Source organism: Tauraco erythrolophus, chromosome 6, assembly GCF_009769465.1.
Source record: "Tauraco erythrolophus isolate bTauEry1 chromosome 6, bTauEry1.pri, whole genome shotgun sequence".
Classification (NCBI taxonomy): Eukaryota; Metazoa; Chordata; class Aves; order Musophagiformes; family Musophagidae; genus Tauraco; species Tauraco erythrolophus.
The window spans coordinates 27,835,173-27,851,147 of NC_141470.1; the positions used below are offsets into that span (position 1 = coordinate 27,835,173).

General features: G+C 61.1%; 3 protein-coding genes across 4 annotated transcripts; 1 reads left to right on the forward strand and 2 right to left on the reverse strand.

Moving 5' to 3' along the window:
* Nucleotides 1-491: 491 nt before the first annotated feature.
* Nucleotides 492-2,367, reverse strand: AIP (AHR interacting HSP90 co-chaperone). 2 transcript variants are annotated; one of them, XM_086613277.1, is made up of 6 exons: nucleotides 2,269-2,367; nucleotides 1,958-2,137; nucleotides 1,532-1,720; nucleotides 1,177-1,353; nucleotides 924-1,065; nucleotides 492-814 (listed from the first exon to the last, which is right to left on the reverse strand). In XM_086613277.1, the coding sequence occupies exons 1-6, from the start codon at nucleotides 2,365-2,367 to the stop codon at nucleotides 609-611; spliced, it is 993 nt and encodes a 330-aa protein (XP_086469403.1). In that variant the 3' UTR covers nucleotides 492-608. The 2 variants fall into 2 exon arrangements, with proteins under 2 accessions (XP_086469403.1, XP_086469404.1); XM_086613278.1 differs by having other exon boundaries at nucleotides 712-814; nucleotides 932-1,065.
* A 1,769-nt stretch (nucleotides 2,368-4,136) lies between these two features.
* LOC147528582 (scavenger receptor cysteine-rich type 1 protein M130-like) lies at nucleotides 4,137-8,391 on the forward strand. The gene is given in 14 exon segments (XM_086612968.1): nucleotides 4,137-4,188; nucleotides 4,269-4,307; nucleotides 4,310-4,588; nucleotides 4,676-4,993; nucleotides 5,066-5,368; nucleotides 5,446-5,760; nucleotides 5,849-6,157; nucleotides 6,236-6,544; nucleotides 6,642-7,028; nucleotides 7,112-7,261; nucleotides 7,400-7,495; nucleotides 7,737-7,820; nucleotides 7,962-8,102; nucleotides 8,306-8,391. Coding segments are annotated over 14 exon segments (2,868 nt in total).
* A 958-nt stretch (nucleotides 8,392-9,349) lies between these two features.
* Nucleotides 9,350-11,841, reverse strand: LOC104376385 (NACHT, LRR and PYD domains-containing protein 3-like). The gene is given in 8 exon segments (XM_086612969.1): nucleotides 9,350-9,539; nucleotides 9,747-9,916; nucleotides 9,918-10,047; nucleotides 10,612-10,842; nucleotides 10,844-11,175; nucleotides 11,178-11,206; nucleotides 11,209-11,536; nucleotides 11,539-11,841. Coding segments are annotated over 8 exon segments (1,713 nt in total).
* Between the last annotated feature and the right edge of the window lie 4,134 nt (nucleotides 11,842-15,975).

Sequence of the window (15,975 nt, forward strand, 5' to 3'; positions counted from 1 at the left end):
TAACGCGACCAGAGTTTTATATAGATAGTGGTAACAAGCAGTTACTCTATATAAAATATTTATGATGCTGACATGATGTAGTATAGAGGAAACACGGTCTTGGGATGATAGCAGCAGCCTTGAGAAGTGACGATGCAGGACACGGCATGAAGCACAGGTGTGAAAGGGTTGCAGACAGGGCCGAGGCCTTGGCACCGCAGCCCCCATGGCTGTAAACTGCTTGGCCAGCCTTGGGCGCGGTGCCTCAGCCCAACATAAAGTATAAAACCATCAAACAACAAATAAAAGAATTTGGCAGAGAGCAGCGGGCTTGAGCTCACATCACCCCACGCGTCCCTTTCCGGCGTGACGATGAGCACAGTCTAGAGCCTGGCAAGGAGCTTCACCTTTCGATTACACTTCAACTGTGTGCTGCGATTGCTGTACGCTGCTTAATACTGAGACTTAAGTGCACTGCCGTGTCACCGGGCTGTGGCGAGCTCCCAGGCCACTTCAAATAAGTAAAATTTGTATTAAACATTAATAAACATCAATGAACATTCCACATGTGGAATATCTAAAAGAACCTGTTCAGAGAGCGTTGGGGCTCTCCGCTGCGGCCGTGGGCTCTACTGTGAGAAGATGCCCTTGAAGCGGATCTTGTCCTCGGCATCCTTCTCGCGCAGGCGGGCTTCCAGGCTCCGCAGCTCCTTGGAGACGATGGGGCGCAGCGAGGGGTCGAGGGCCAGCACTTTGGCAAAGTCAGCCTGTGCCTCCGCCACGTTCCACACTGCCGCGTGAGCCTTCCCCCGCTTGAAGTAGGCCTTGACGTTGTCTGCAGGGAGAGAGCTGCTGGGCTGGTGGAGCATGGCATGGCTTTGCCGGTACCTGCTTGCCCCATCAGCAGCAACTGCAGCTGGCAGGGCTGGCCCATGGCTCCTTACCCTCGTACTTGTTGAGAATGGAGGAGCAGTGATCCAGCACCTCATAGTACTCTTCGCACTGCAGCTTGCATTGGCAGTAATTCAACAGCAGGGGTGTGATCTTCTGGTCCAGCTCGATCCAGTCTGGAGAGCCGGGCTGCTCCTGCAAAACCAGATGGAGAGGGGAGAATGAGGGGAAGGTCCCAAGCCCTGCACACTGGGAGGGATGTGGGGAGGCCTGTGTGGACCCCAGAGAGGGGCTGGAGAGCCCCACCTTCATCTGCAGGTTCTTGAGACAGGCGATGGCATCATAGTATTTGGCAGATGCCTCCTGCACCTTGCCCTGCCGGTACAGCTCGTTGCCCTCCTTGTGGATCAGGGGTACAGCCTGCAGCTTCTCCTCATCTGTCATGGCCCATGGGTCCTGCTGGTAGGAGCCGGGTGCCTCCACCTGCCAGCACCCCATCATGAGGGCAGAGCCTGGGTCCAGCACCCCAGCGCCCTCCTGCCTGCAGCATCCAGCCAGGGCTGGGGTGCTGGTGGCTGACTCCACGCTCCCACCGGCCCAAGGCTGGGAGCAGGACGGCATTGTCCACCCCTCCCAAGGCCAGCGTAAGCAGGTGCCTCACCTTGAGCACTTCGATGTCGAAGATGAGGGGCTGGGGGTTCTTCTGGAGCTCGTCGAGGTCGGGGTAGCCCAGGGAGTAGTGCTCGTGCAGCTGGGCGATGCTGCAGCAGTGCCGCTGCCCCTCCAGCGGGTCCTTCCCGGCCGCGATGTTGCGCAGGCTCTTGGACACCAGCGGGTAGAGCACCACGTGCTGCGGGGTGGGGGAGGCGGCGCTGGGCCGGGGCCGCACCGGGATGGGCCGGGGGGGACCGGGTCGCTCCCGGCCTCGCACCCCGGAGCCGCGGCGCTGCGGGGGCGGGGCCCGAGCCCAGTGACGGGCCCCGCCCCGGCCCCGACAGACCACGCCCCTGGGCGACGGCCCCGCCCCCGAGCGCACGCACACCACGCCCTACGCCAGCCCCGCCCCCGCCGCCCGGCCCCGCCCCACCTTGGCGTCGCAGCGGAAGCGGGCGCGCTCCCCCGCCCGCATGGTTCGCAGCGCCGCCTCCCACACCGGCAGCTTGAACTTCTTGCCGGCGATCAGCTCCATGGGCTTCCCCCGCGCCCGGCTGTCGTCCAGCGGCGTCTCCTCGTCCCCGCACCGCAGCGTCCGGTAGTGGAAGGTGGCCTGAGGGAGAGAAGTAGGCCGCGCCGTCACCATGGCGACGGGGGGCACACTGCGCATGCGCGACTCGCCAGTGTCCGTTCCCCCCCCCACCACGTCCGACTGAACCTCGGAGGCGGCGGTGCGGCTCTGACCTTGGTGCCGTCGCGGAAGTCGGGCAGCGGCCCGGTGCCCTCCCGCAGCACCTCCTTGTGCACTCCGTCCGCCCGCAGCCGCTCGACCTCCTGCGCCATCGTCCCCCCGCGTCGCCTCGGCCGCCTCCGGCGCCGCTCGGCTCTTTCCGGAACGACGCGTCTGCGCGGCGGCGCCCCCTGGCGGGGGGAGTGCGCGCTGCGGGGGCGGTGGCTCTGGGCAGCGGGCGGGGCCGGGACCGGCCCCGGCGGCGGCGGCGCGGGGTGCGGTTGTGTTCCTGCCCTGCGCCGAGCCGCGCCTGAGGAGGGAAGGGAGGCGTTCGGAATAAAAACGTAGCGTTCTGCTCGGCCCCGTCCTTGGAAGGGCGCCGGGATGGGGCGGGGTGCTCCCGGTGTCACCGAGGCCCGTGGTGAGGGTCACGTCGCGCCCCGGGGTCACAAAGCTGTGTCGTCTCCAATGGGGTCTCCATCCCCAGCATCTCGCTGGCGCAGTATGTGGGCAGCAGGGATAGGTAGGTCCTGGCAGATTCCTGCTGTGCCATCGGGGACTTCCCGGCTGACACCAACGTTGGGACCAGCCCCAGGAGCTGTCCCAGGGTGATGCGAGGACAATGGAGGTGGCAGGTCACGGCCCTTCTCAGAGGCTGGCAGCATGTGATGGTTCCCCTCCCCTGTGAAGTTGAAGGCCACCAACAGCCACCACCACGCGTAGTCACGAGGCCACCTGTGTTTCCTGGCTGCTGCCACACCGGCCTCCCGTGGGTCGCGGGACCCTTCCCGCGCCATCACCGTTTGGGGCTGTGACTGCGCTGTTGGTGGGTTTGCCAATTCTGCGGCCTTTGAACGTGAACCTGCCTGCCATGTCACCTCCTCCTCGCCTGCTCTGTGTCCCACTGCCCTGGCCAGGCCCTGGCCACTGGCACTGCTCAGAGCTGACGGAGTTTGCCATGTGCCGCAGCCATGGGTGGCTTGGGCCTGTCCTCATCCTCGCACGCATCCGAGACCTCGAGGGAGCTCCTGCTTCCCTCCACCTCCTGTGCCCATCGAGTTTTGCTCGTGCTGGTCCCAGCTCAACTGGATGAGTCCCCTCAGTGCCGAGTTGGCTCCGTGCCCCCCTGAGCGGCATCACTGTGGGCAGATGCTGGTGTGCAAAAGCGCCACGTTGTCGGCAGCGCTGCAGGTGGCCGAGGAGCTGTGTGTGGTCGATGCTGGTGCCAGGTCCCTGCCTGGGGGTAAACCGCCTCCTTCCTGCCTGCGCTGCTGGGTGAGCGTGGTGACACACCTGCAGGCAGCGCGGGCGGCACCACCATGTGCTGTCGGCTTCCGCGAGGGGCCAGGGATGTGCAGCCCGCAAACCCCACAGTGAGCCGGGAGCTGCTTTCCCCTCAATGCCCCCCGGGGTCTCCAGGCACTCCGATGAGGGGAGCACCACAAGGACAGGTGCCAGCATGGCAGGGTCTTTGGGCTTTGCCCTGTGGTGGTGCCAAGGGCAGCCCCATGGAAGCTTTGGGGTGAATCCTGTCGTCATCGGGACTGGGCTTTTGCCAGGCTCCAGCAGCAGGGTCAGCCCCACCAGGAGACATGGGTGGGAAGGGCCCATGCACTCCGTGCCAGCGGCAGGTGCCCTAAGGGGGGGCTGGCTTCCCCCAGGGACGTCCGGGTGCTGACCCAGCGTGGCGAGGTGTGTGACGCCAGAAGCGGAGCCGAGCCTCATATTTGGTCACGGAGCAGGTTATTGGAGGCCGGGGCCCAGCAGCCGGGAGATAACCCGCCTGATAACGGCTCAAAAGGAGCTGCCACCTCCATTGGCTCCCGGCTGCGGTGCTGCCTCTATATCACCCGCCCCGTGCCAGGGAGTCCAGGGCGGCAGGATGGTGCCTGTTGGGGTGCTGGTGGTGCTCCTCTGCGTGCAGCTCTGCAGGGGTGAGTGCCAGGGTGGGGGCAGCCATAGGGCAGGGACTCCCTCCAGCCCTGTGCTGGGCTCAGCACCCTCCTTGCTGCAGGCACTGGGGAGCTGCGTCTGGTGGATGGCGGCGGCCGCTGCGCGGCCGGGTGGAGGTGAAGCACGAGGGCGAGTGGGGCTCCATCTGCGTCTACGACTTTGACTGGGATGCCCATTGGGCCAAGGTGGTGTGCCGGCAGCTGGGCTGCGGCCAGGTGGCCAAGGCGTCCCCCTACGCCCTGTTTGGGCAGGGCACTGGCCGGATCTGGCTCCAGCCCTTCTTCTGCTTGGGCAGCGAGGCGACGCTGCAGGACTGTCCCCACTTTGGCTGGGGTCAGCACTTCTGCGACCACAAGAGTGACGTGGGAGTGATCTGTGCAGGTGAGATGGGGAGGCCATGCTGAGACACGTGCCATGTGCTGCGGCATCCCTGGGCAGGGCTGAGGCTGTGCTGGTGTCCCGGTGCAGAGGCGGTGGAGCTGAGGCTGGTGGCTGGAGTGAGTCCCTGTGCTGGGAGGGTGGAGGCGAAGCTGCAGGGCCGCTGGGGCACGTTGGCGGATGACAACTGGGACATGGAGGATGCCGAGGTGGTTTGCCAGCAGCTGGGCTGCGGCTCAGCTGCCGGCGCCTACCCTGCCAGCACCCACTTCGGCAAAGGCGACGGCCCCCTCAACCTGGTTCTGATCGATTGCCGTGGGGATGAGGCTGCCCTCTGGGAGTGCGAGATCCGCGGCTGGGGACCGTACAATGGCATTCATGACTATGATACCGCCGTCGTCTGCCAAGGTAGAAGGTGGGACCGGCAATGACAGTGGAATGTTCATCCTACAGTAGTGACCCCCACGCCTCTCCTTCCAGGGTTTGCCCGGCTGGTTGGCGGCGACAGTGCCTGTGCTGGGCGGCTGGAGGTGCGGCGGGGCAGAACGTGGACCAGCGTCTGCAAGGAGCACGTGGACATCAAGGCCACCCAGGTGGTGTGCCGGGAGCTGGGCTGCGGCGTGGCGCTGGCTGTCCCCAGTGGCAGCCAGTTTGAGGCGGGAACGGGGCCGCTCTGGGAGGAAGGGTTCGAGTGCACCGGCACTGAGCCCATCCTCTCTGCCTGCACCCGACGGCCGCCCCAGGGAAGGGGCTGCACCGGCCACGCCAGTGTCATCTGCTCCCGTAAGTGCTGGGTATGCCGCAGGGTGTCAGGGTTCCCTGCACCATCATCCCCCTCCAACACCGTTTCTCTGCCGCAGCCTACACGGGTTTCCGGCTGGCGGACAACAGCTCAGGCTGCGCCGGGCGGGTGGAGGCAGAGGTAGGGGGCATTTGGGGGTCCCTGTGCGCCACTAGTTGGGACCTGCCCGACGCCCATGTCCTCTGCCACCACCTGGGCTGCGGCCCTGCCGCCACCGTACTCCCAGGAGGTTCCTTCGGTGGGGGGGATGGGCCGCTGTGGCGGGACGTCTTCAGCTGCAGTGGGAGCGAGCGACACCCGGGCGAGTGCCCCACGGCGGTGCTGGGGCAGCCCGCCTGTCCCCCCGGCCACGCCGCTGCTGTCAACTGCTCAGGTCCGTATGGCACCCCCCAGGAAAAGCCTTCAGGGGCATTTGGGACAGCCCCGAAACAGAGAGTGGAGGTCACAGGGCCGTTTTGCAGGTGTCACTGTGTCCGTGCGGCTGGTGGAGGGGGAGAGCCAGTGCGATGGGCAGCTGGAGGTCACCACAAGCCCTGGGACCTGGGCCCGTGTGGCAGCGGGGTCATGGGATGCCCGGTCTGCCGTCGTGGCATGCCGGCAGCTGGGCTGCGGTGTGCCGGAGAAGGTCTACGCTGTGCCAGGCTCAGGCAGCACGGGGCTGGAGGGGCTGCGGTGTGCCGGCTCTGAGGAGAACGTAGCCCAGTGTAACGTCTCAGGGATGGCAGCCATGCCGAGCGGCAGCCCCGAGGAGGTGGCTGTTGTCTGCTCCGGTGAGTGTTTGGGGAAGGGCTGGGGGGTGCCAGCACTCTGAGCGGACGCCCCAGCCTGGTCCCCTCCGTGCCCCGCAGGCAGCCGTCGGGTGAGGCTGGTGGGCGGCCCCGGGCGCTGTGCTGGGCGGGTGGAGGTCTATGTCAACGGCACCTGGGCCACCATCTGCCAGGAAAGCTGGGATCTCCTGGACGCTGCTGTTGTCTGCCGCCAGCTGGGCTGCGGAACGGCGCTGGAGGCACCCGGCTCGGCTCGCTTTGGTGCCGGCCTGGGGCTGCTGTGGCCGCATGCCGGTGGCTGTGCCGGCACCGAGGCATCTCTCTGGGACTGCCCGGCCTTGGTGTGGCACAGCTGCCGGAGTGGCCGCAGGGCCGGCACTGTCTGCTCAGGTCAGTGCCGTGCGCCCCCGGATTGGGGCCGGGGGCACCGTCCTCCATGGAGCTCCTTGCCCGGCTGTGCTGTAACCCCTCTTGCATCCCCTTGCAGAGCAGCTCTCCCTGCGGCTGGTGGGCGGCAGCAGCCGCTGCAGCGGGCACCTGGAGGTGCTCTACAACAGCACCTGGGGCCGCGTGTGTGCCAATGGCACCAGCCCCGCCACGGCTGCAGCTGTCTGCTGGCAGCTGGGCTGCGGGGCTGGGGGAAGCCTGGTGGCTGCCACCACCCGACACCCATTACCTGCCTGGCTGGTCTGGGTGGGCTGTGAGGAGGGGACCCGCTCACTCTGGCGGTGCCCCTCGGCACCCTGGCACCTGCAGGCCTGCAGCCCCGGTGGGGATGCCCATGTCACTTGTGATGAGGACAGTGATGGCGGCATGAGTGGAACGCCCAGCCCATCCCCCAGCAGCCGCTGCCTGGATGGTGCCACGTGCCCAGGTAGCTCTGCCCGTGCCGGCAGCCCCCCTGTGCCAGGCTGGCTGGGATCCCCATCCTCACGGCGCCTCGTGCTGTCCCTGCAGGTGTCCCCAGCAGCACCGCTGCAGCAGTGGTGGCAGCAGTGGGGACCATGCCAGTGCCCATAGTCCTGTGCATGGTCCTGGGGACGCTGCTGTGTCTGGCCGTGGGTGCTCTGAGTGTCCAGGTGTGCCGCACTCGGGTTCACTGCCGAGGTGGGTGCCAGTGGGTGGGTGCCACAGCAGAGCAAATTTGGGGGTCCTGGGGTTCCTCGATGGCAGAGCAGACAGCGGGTGACCCCGGTACCTCTCCTGGTCCCCATGGCAATTAGTGGATGCTGCCCATCATTTCAGGCCCCGGCAGAGCTGCAGACGCCGTCTCGGATGCTGTCTATGAGGAGCTGGACTACACTCTGGCACCAGAGTACCAGGAGGTGCCCAGTCGCTCAGGTCGGTGCAGCCCCTCTGTGCCTGGTGGTTGTCCCTGAAGATATGAGGGGCTCTTCCCCACAGCCCCACCATGGCACTGGAAGCGGGAGCACTGGTCAGGGCCCAGTGGTGTGGCACTGGCTCATCCCCATGGCATGGGGATGTCTCCTGGTCCCATTGCGGCCCTGCTCTGTGGCCGGTGGCCGTGCTGCCTGCGATGGCGGCTCCAGGCACCCCCAGCACCCTGTCTTCCCCCTCCCAGGCTCCCTGTCAGAAGGGTCAGGGACGAAGCTGCCGTATTATATCAGTGATGGCATGGAGGAGGGTGACCCCAAGGTAGCCCCAGGTAGGAAGACTGGGCAGGAACCTGGTGGGGAGTCCTGGGGAGAGGGGACAGGGCCCAGCACTGGGGCTGGGGAGCCAAGGGGATGTGGCCCCACCTCGCCCAGGCGAGCCCAGCTCCTGTTCACTCCCGTGCCTGTCCCAGACTCCCCTGCTCTGCCAGAGGACGGGCCCCCGGACGGCTACGACGATGCCGTGGCCGTGCTGGAAGAGTCCCCCACAGCCGGCGCTGGAGACATCTCTGAGGGGATGGCACAGACTATCCGGGGCTATGTCCCACTCTCAGGTAAGAGGGGCCGCAGCGGCCCTGTCCTCTGCAGAGCCACCTCTGGGGGGTGGCTGTGGTGGTGGCAGGGAGGAGGCAGCAAATCCACGGGGGCTGTGGTGAGACCCAGCCTGGGTCTGGCAGGAGGGACACGAAGCAGCCCCCTGAGGCACCAGCCTTTGCTGTCCCCTGAGGTGGGAGCTGCCCCTGGCCAAGTCCCCTAGGAGCCACGAGGGACCCCCTGGCACAGTCCCTGGGGAACACAGACTACGACGATGTCACCAGCAGCACTTTGGGAATGTCGCCGTGAGGATGCTCCGGCCACACTGTGGGAGTCGCTGGGGACACGCGTGCAGGGTGGCAGGGCTGTGTCCCCAGGAAGGGGTGGCCCCAGAGGTCACCTCTCTGCCTGGGACCACGTCACAGCAGCAAAACAGCCCCGTGTCCCTCCTGTGAGCAGCGCTGCAGGGATTTCTTTTTAATTTCACTGTGAATTTCTCTTTTTTTTCTATTAAAACCCCAAACCATCTGGAGACTGACTTGCAGGGCTGGCACCAGGCTCCCGGGTCCATCAGCCATCCCTCAGGGACGTAGGGAGGAGCCGGACACACAGACGTAGCCCCAGGCATGGTGGGGATAGGGGGAGACTGGGGGAGAGCATGGGAGGATTCCTGGGACTGGCCCCATGGCCTTTATTTGGCATCAGCAAACACCCACCCCACTATTCCTGCCGATGGCAGGTGCAGGCAGAATCCCCAGCCCTGTGCCCTCAGCAGCACCGAGAACTGGGCTAGAAACAGCTCTGGTTGTTGCAGGAACCTCTCCTAAAGGAGGGGACCTCTCCTAAAGGAGGGGAGCGCCTTCCTGCACCTCGGCCACCCCACACCCGACAGGACCCTGCAGTGGAAGGGCAGCCGGGCCATGGCCCCTGCCTCTGGCTGGTCCTGCTCGAGGAGGTGCCCGATCTCCAGGTGGGCTTCAGTGCCTGCAGGGCTGCCAGCTCCTGCAGCGCTGCCTCATTTAGCCTGGATGTGCTCAAGCTGTAAATCAGGGAAGAAAAGGAGAAGAACTGTTAAAATCCACCCTCTGTTCTCCTCGCTGCTGGCATACTGGTATCTCCCATCCCGTCTCACAGCGTTCAGCCCCGCGGTGCCAGTACAGGGATGTGGGGATGGAAGGAAGTCGTGCCAGGCACCTTGGATTTCACTGGCCGGTTGGTGTGGTGCTCCGGGTGGGAAGGGGGGAATGCCGGCTGCTGTCACGGCCTCTTACTGCAGTGTCTGCAGCTGGCTGTTGCAGAGCTGGAGCCCCTGGCACAGCAGCTGCACGCTGGCATCGCGAAGCCCCTCGCTGAAGGACAAATCCAGCTTCTGCAGGCGTGGGCTGGTGCCCAGCACGGTGGCGAGGTCCTCACAGCACGCACTCGTGAGGCGGGAGTACCGGGAGTACCGCAGCTTGCTGGAGACCTGCGGGAAAGACCCTTGGAGCCAGCCCAAGTGCACCCCAGGGCCACCCCACCACAGTGATGGTCGCCATCCCAGTGTCACTACTTTTGAGCTCCTCACCTTGGGAGAGTGGGACAGAGAGACAATGCCAACCTCAAGGGGCTTTTGATGCCATGGGGGTGCTGGGGGAACACCCGGGTGTGCCGGGGCCACTCACGGCAGGATGTGCACGCAGCAGTCGGGCTGCCGCATCCCCTCGCAGAGCAGGTGCACGCTGCTGTCGCCCAGCGTGCCGTCACCCAGCTCCAGCCGGGCCAGGCTGGGGTGTTCAGCCACCAGCGCTGCCAGCTCCGCGCAGCAGCTCTGCGACATCCAGCACCACTGCAGCCTGTGGGGAGAGCTGCAGATAACCAACCTGGTGCCGCAGCGCCCGGCAGAGCAGGCGGATGGGGGAGTGCAGCTCTTCCTGCCACTTCTCAGCAAGGGGATGAGGACATTCTCTGGCTCCAAAGGCACTGGAGCTGCAGGGAGACAGAACAGCGGGGGGAATGGGCAGCCCTCACCCCGCACCAGGAGGTCCTGGCTTCAATACTGGCACATAAACCCCCTCAAGCAGAGCTTGCCACCAGCTCCTGGAAGGTCTCCTTGCGTGGGACCTCCATGGCTTTGGAGATGCAAAGATTCAGGAGCATTACTGCTGGAGCCTTCCTGCTCTCAAGCAAAGCTGCAGGTGCACTTAAAATTCCAGCACCAGGCGTCCCCTCTTTGCACCCGAGAAGAGGGATATGAAGCCACACCAACACCCGCACGCAGGGAGGCCTGTTCGGATTGCAGAAATTGAGCTGTGATGCTCCGTTTCCATCAATCCCACCACATGCAATGGATGGAGGAGCCCATGTGATCCTTATTCTCCCACAAATTCTTCCCAAGAGTAAGTAAAATTCTTCACTGTGGAACTGAGCCACAGTGAGAGGACAAGCTGGTGTTTGGGTGGAAGGAGCTGAAATGCCTTTAAAAGCATACCTTGTGGTGGAGAAGGAGATATCTTTGCAATTTGGGGTGGCTAGAGCAGAGAGGGCCTGTACGTCCGGGGCAACGATGTGGCCAGCTCTCACCTGGGATCCTGATGGTTGAAGGAGCATCCCTGGAGCATGATGCAGCTCAGCCCGTTCCACTGCCTGATGCAGAAGGAAAGAGCCATTTGGTCGTACAGGGTCAACTTGATGTCCTGCAAGTCTATGTCAGTGAAACAACCCAACACATTTTGCACAAAGCTTTTCTCATTCATCTCAAACAAAAAGTGGAAAGTGTCCATGGCCGGGATGGGAAATGCCTCTCTGCCTCCTCTGAAGCCACCTCAGCATATGTTCCCTGGCTGGTGGTGAAATTCTGCACCCGATGATTTTGTCCGTGTGCTCTATCGATTTCTGGCTTACCAGACCAAACAGGAACCGCACTGTTAAGTTCAAATCCTTCCTGGACTCGCTGTAGCTTTGTAAAAACATACTTACATCTTTCACAAGAGCCCCTGAGTTGCCAACAATTTCCTCATTGTCTTCCAGGACATAAAATATTGCCACAAAAAACTCCTGGAGGTGCAGGTGAGTGAAGCTGTAGACATTCCCATGGTCTATGTCTTTCCTTGAGATCTTCTTTCGTTGAGGAAGAGAGGGAGAGGACTGGCCAGTCCAAGCCACAGCCCTTGATTTCCTTCTCCCTAAAGAGGATATTGTGCTTCCAGATGCCATCGGCAGCCAATGAGGAAATCTTGCGCAGGAACTGCTGGAGGTCCCATGGATTGTCCCTGCCTCTGTACTTCATTAACCAGGAGAGGTAAAACAGGCTCATCCATGTGGTGGCTTTAGAGCACTCAACGAGGTTTTTCTTCTTGTAAAGCTCTTGTTCAAGGATGATGCAGACAATCCAGCTCATGATGGGGATGACACACAAGCTGTAGAGGATCTTGTTACCTCTGGCAAACCTGAAGGCCATGTCAGCTTTATTGTTGTGGAAATAAATATTTCCACAAAATACCTGTGGAAATATTCTTCCCTCATGGCTGCTGAAAAGCCCAGTATCGCAATGTCCAAAAACCCAATCGCTATGTCCATCGTGGCGTCTTCGCTGTAGTTTTCTCCCATGCAGCTGACAAGCGCCCAAGGGTGGGCGGCCTTTGCCAGTGAATCCTTGGGGATATTCCATCCTCCTTCCACGTGTACTTCCGATAACTTTGTCTTAAACTCCTGAAAATCTTTAAGTGTGAGGCCTTGCAGCGGTTGGAAGAGGACGGCTAATGCACACTCCTCCCCTGCCATCACGGGACGTCACCGGAAAATACCAGCAGTTAGAAATCACGGCTACACCATGGCAAGAGGTTTTGGAGCTGGGCACTGCGTTTGTCCTGTTACATCCCAGTTCTTCCTGTGCTGGAAAGGCAGGAGACACTTACCCCAGTACGGCAAGGTCAGAAGGGCTGTGGGCGCTGCAGAATCCGGTGCCATGGGGACATCTCCCCTCTGGGATGGGGCACAGGAGTGTGAAAAACACCCCAAAAAGTGTCCTGAGAGTTTGTAATGAGACTGGGAGCTGCAGCCCCTTGGGGCAGAGTCCTTCCAGCCCCAGGGACAGCTCAGTCCCCATGTGTGGATACAAAAAGGCTAGAAGCAGAAATTTTCCAGCTACTGCAGCGTCCTGTGAAAGTTCTTTTTCCCATGCAGGCTAGCTGAGAAACAGTTTGAGGTTTTTGTAAACTAAGACTTTATCTTGCACCTGTAGCTTGTTATGCAGTCTTGTTTATGGCACACTGGGAAAGTTGTTTTGAAATGGGTGTTGTAGCATTTAGCGAATCACTCTGGGAGGTGGATGGTCAAGCGACCAATTGCCTTGGCCATCCTTGTGAACCATATTATATATATACACGGATTTGTAATTAATAAACGGCTGATGCTGCTGATGCTGCTGCTGCCGATGCTGCTACTGCTGCTGCTGCTCCTGCTGTTGGCGTTGGCTCTTTCTCCTGCACCTGAATTCTGTGTCGTTCTTCTCTCCGTCCCCGAGACGGCTGCGACATTTGGTGACCCCGACGTGATACAACCGCAACTGAATTTAGAAGGTACGTGCTTCCCCCGAGGCTCTGGGGACAAAACTCTAGACTGAGAAGATGGGGCAAAGCTCCGTGAAAGAAAGCACGATATTTTCTGCCTTCAAAAATGTGATAACAATCGCAGGAGCTGACATAAGTGATGAAGCTCTCTGTGAATTGCTAAACTGGGCAGCAGAACATGAGTTTGTAGCTGATTCGGACACTGCCCTTAACCCAGAAGCTTGGGAACTGTTAGGGGATAAGTTATTTCATGAGATCATGCTTGGAGATAAGAGCGTACTTGACCTGCTATGTACGTGGTGGTCCCTATACGGTATAATGCGGAAGTGGACAGCAGGAAGAGAAGGAAAAGAATTACCGGGCTCTGACGAATCTGCGAGTGAAGGCTCTGAAGGGGACGATGAGTTATTTGAGGGATCACTGACCCCGGACAGCACAGGCAGCGTACCTGCCGCGTCTCCGCTGCCCTCGGGCACTGAGAGACTCGCGGGGACTGCGCGGAGGTCCTACCCCTCCCCGCGGGATTATGTTCCGCCTGAGTACCCCTCACCAGTGGAACAGTTAGCAAAACTAACCGGTCAAAGCAAAGCGTTGGAGCGTCCCCCACTCTCCACCCCAGCGGCCCCCCCCTCCTCCTCCGCGCTACGGCCGTCCGTACAGCCGGCTGCTTCAGTTACCGCAGCGGGATCTGTCCTTCCTACGGCTCTGCCATTGCCGCAGCCAGGCACGGCAGCCGGGGTTCTACCGCAACCGGGAGGGGCAGGAGGTATCACGGCGGCGGCGGCTCCGCCGCCCTTGTGTCCCGCGCCAGCATCCGCGCATTTCCCGGCGCAAACGGCGCAGACGCCGGTGGCGGATCTCTCGGCACACCAGCCTACGACACTTTTGCGGGAAATACTACAGCAACTAGTGGTGCTGACGGAGGCGGTGCGACAGGCGCCGAGGGCGGCGCCGGCACCCCCCCCGACGGCGGCCCCGAGTGCGGCGGCGGCAGCCCCCCCGACGGCAGCCCCCCCGACCCCGACGGCGGCCCCCAGTGCGGCGCCGAGTGCGGGGCCGGCAGCCCCCCCGGCCGCGACGGCGGCCCCGGAAGCGGCGCCGAGTGCGGCGCCGGCAGCCCCCCCGACGGCGGCCCCGGACGCGGCCCCGAACGCGGCGCCAGCACCCCCCCCGACGGCGGCGCCTGCACGGACAGTGATGCCGCCGCAAGCCGCAGCCCCCCAGGCTGCATCGCCATGCGTAGCTCCGCAAACCGCCCACAGCCTCCGCCGCTAAACCGCCCGCTGGCCCGGCACCTGTGCCCTGCCAGCCCTCCTCATCCGTGAGGCCCGACGATGCCAGCAGTGTTACTGCGGACTCGCTTACTACACTGCGGGAAACTGTGGCGGTGGTCAGACATCGGCAACCAGTAACACAGCTGGCCTACAACCGTCCATGGACGCTTCCCGAATGTAGTGTGACTGTGCGTCCAAGTAATTCAAAGCGGTTTTGGGAATTGGTCAAGAGGCGGGCTCTGGAGGTTGGGGACTGGGATTTCATAGAGAAAGTCGGGATGCCTAAAGATGAAAAGAAACCTGAGCGAATTATTATAGTGCCTCAAGGTGCTGTGCAGGTAGATCAAGGTGGTAGTGAACCCACAGAGGGTATCATCCAAGCCTTTCCTGTACAGAAAGCTCTTCCTAACTCAGGTCAGTCTGACACACATCAAGTTATCGCTTGGAAAGTGGTCCAAGATTTGCAATCCAAAGTGGCACAATATGGGCTAGGGTCTCCTGAAGTCATGCAGATTATTAGAGTGCTGAATACTGACCTGCTCTCTCCATTTGATATTAAGCATTTAGGTCAGGTATTATTTCAACCTGTACAATATTCAGTTTTTGAGGCCAATTGGAGAAAGATGGCTGAGAAAGCTGCGGCTGGGAATATGCAACTACCTCCAGCTGATCCTAGACATGGAGTTCCAGCAGATGCTCTTATGGGAGCTAATGCCTTTTCTGATCCTGATCTTCAAGCCACCTGGCATCCTGAGGTCCTTGAGCAGGCTCAGAAGATTGGTATGGGAGCCCTATTAAAAGGCATAGACATGGCTGCTCCTAAACACGATATGTGAAAATAACTCAGGGGCAGAAAGAGCATTTTTTATCTTTCGTAGAAAAGATTGCTGCCGCCCTCGAGAAGCAGGTCGAAGATGGGACCTTGCGGCAGCTGTTGTGCAGACAACTAGCAAGAGATAATGCCAATGATGAGTGTAGAAAGATCATAGATGCTTTGCCAGGGGAACCCACACTAACAGACATGGTTGAAGCCTGTTCCAAAGTGGGATCTGAGGATCCTAAGTCTGCTCTGGCTGCAGTTCTGCAGCCTATTCAATTAATTCTGATCGTGGACTAAAAAGGCAACCTAAGGTTGAGAGCAAGCAGAAACAGGTTAGACAAAAGAAGAAGAAGAAGGAGAACAGGGAAGCTGCTCACTGCGAGAGATGCGATAGGCCAGGTCATTTTGCAAAATACTGTCGATCTATGTACCATGCCAATGGTCGACCCTTGACTACGCTCGGGAAACTCGACCAGGAGCGCAAAGGGGATGTGCGCTCAGAACACAATACTTCCCCAGGGCATGGCACGACACAGGCCTACTCAGCAGCTTAGAGCCGGCACCCAGGATCAATCGGAGTGGATGTGCACACCGCAGCACAGTCATCTTAGAATCCTGTCATGTTTATAAGGTTCCCTTGACGTATTCGGGCCCCTAGGACAGGGACTGAGTGCATTGCTGTGGGAAGATCTAGTGTCACCCTCAAGGGATCTTTGTACACCCAGGAGTTATTGATGCTAACTTTACAGGCAGATTGTGCTATGGTTTCCACACCCACCCCCCCGTCACTATTCCGGTAAAGACTCAAATTGCTCAACTTGTGCCTTTCAAGTCGTGTTCCCAAGGCAGAACAACGAAGTCGTGCAGATGGTGGCTTTAGATCTACGGGACTTCCGCAGGTCTTTTGGACCGCAGACATCTCTAGCCAAAAGCTGCAGATGACGTGTACCCTAATTCTACCAAATGCCCAGCCGTCCAAGACTCAGCTCTGAGGTTTGATCGACACCAGTGCCAACATGACAATCGTCTCCTTCTCTGTGTGGCCTCCTACGTGGCTTTTAGTCTCTGTGGGGTCAGCCATTGCAGGGTTGGGAGGAACCACACAGAGCTATTTAAGCGAACGACCTGTGGTGGTGAAAAATGCAGAGGGGCAAACAGCTACGGTTCGGCCCTATGTCACTACAGTTCCACTTAACCTCTGGGGGTGGGATGTATTAGTGGCTTGGGGGGTACAGATTGGACAAATTTTTGA

Coding starts and splice junctions, on each gene's coding strand:
- AIP (XM_086613277.1), bottom strand. CDS start 2,367: ATGGCGCAGGAGGTCGAGCGGCTGCGGGCGGACGGAGTGCACAAGGAG. Junction 1,721..1,957: donor GCTTCCGCTGCGACGCCAAG/GTGGGGCGGGGC, acceptor CCCACCCCGCAG/CACGTGGTGCTCTACCCGCT. Junction 815..923: donor CATTCTCAACAAGTACGAGG/GTAAGGAGCCAT, acceptor CTCTCCCTGCAG/ACAACGTCAAGGCCTACTTC.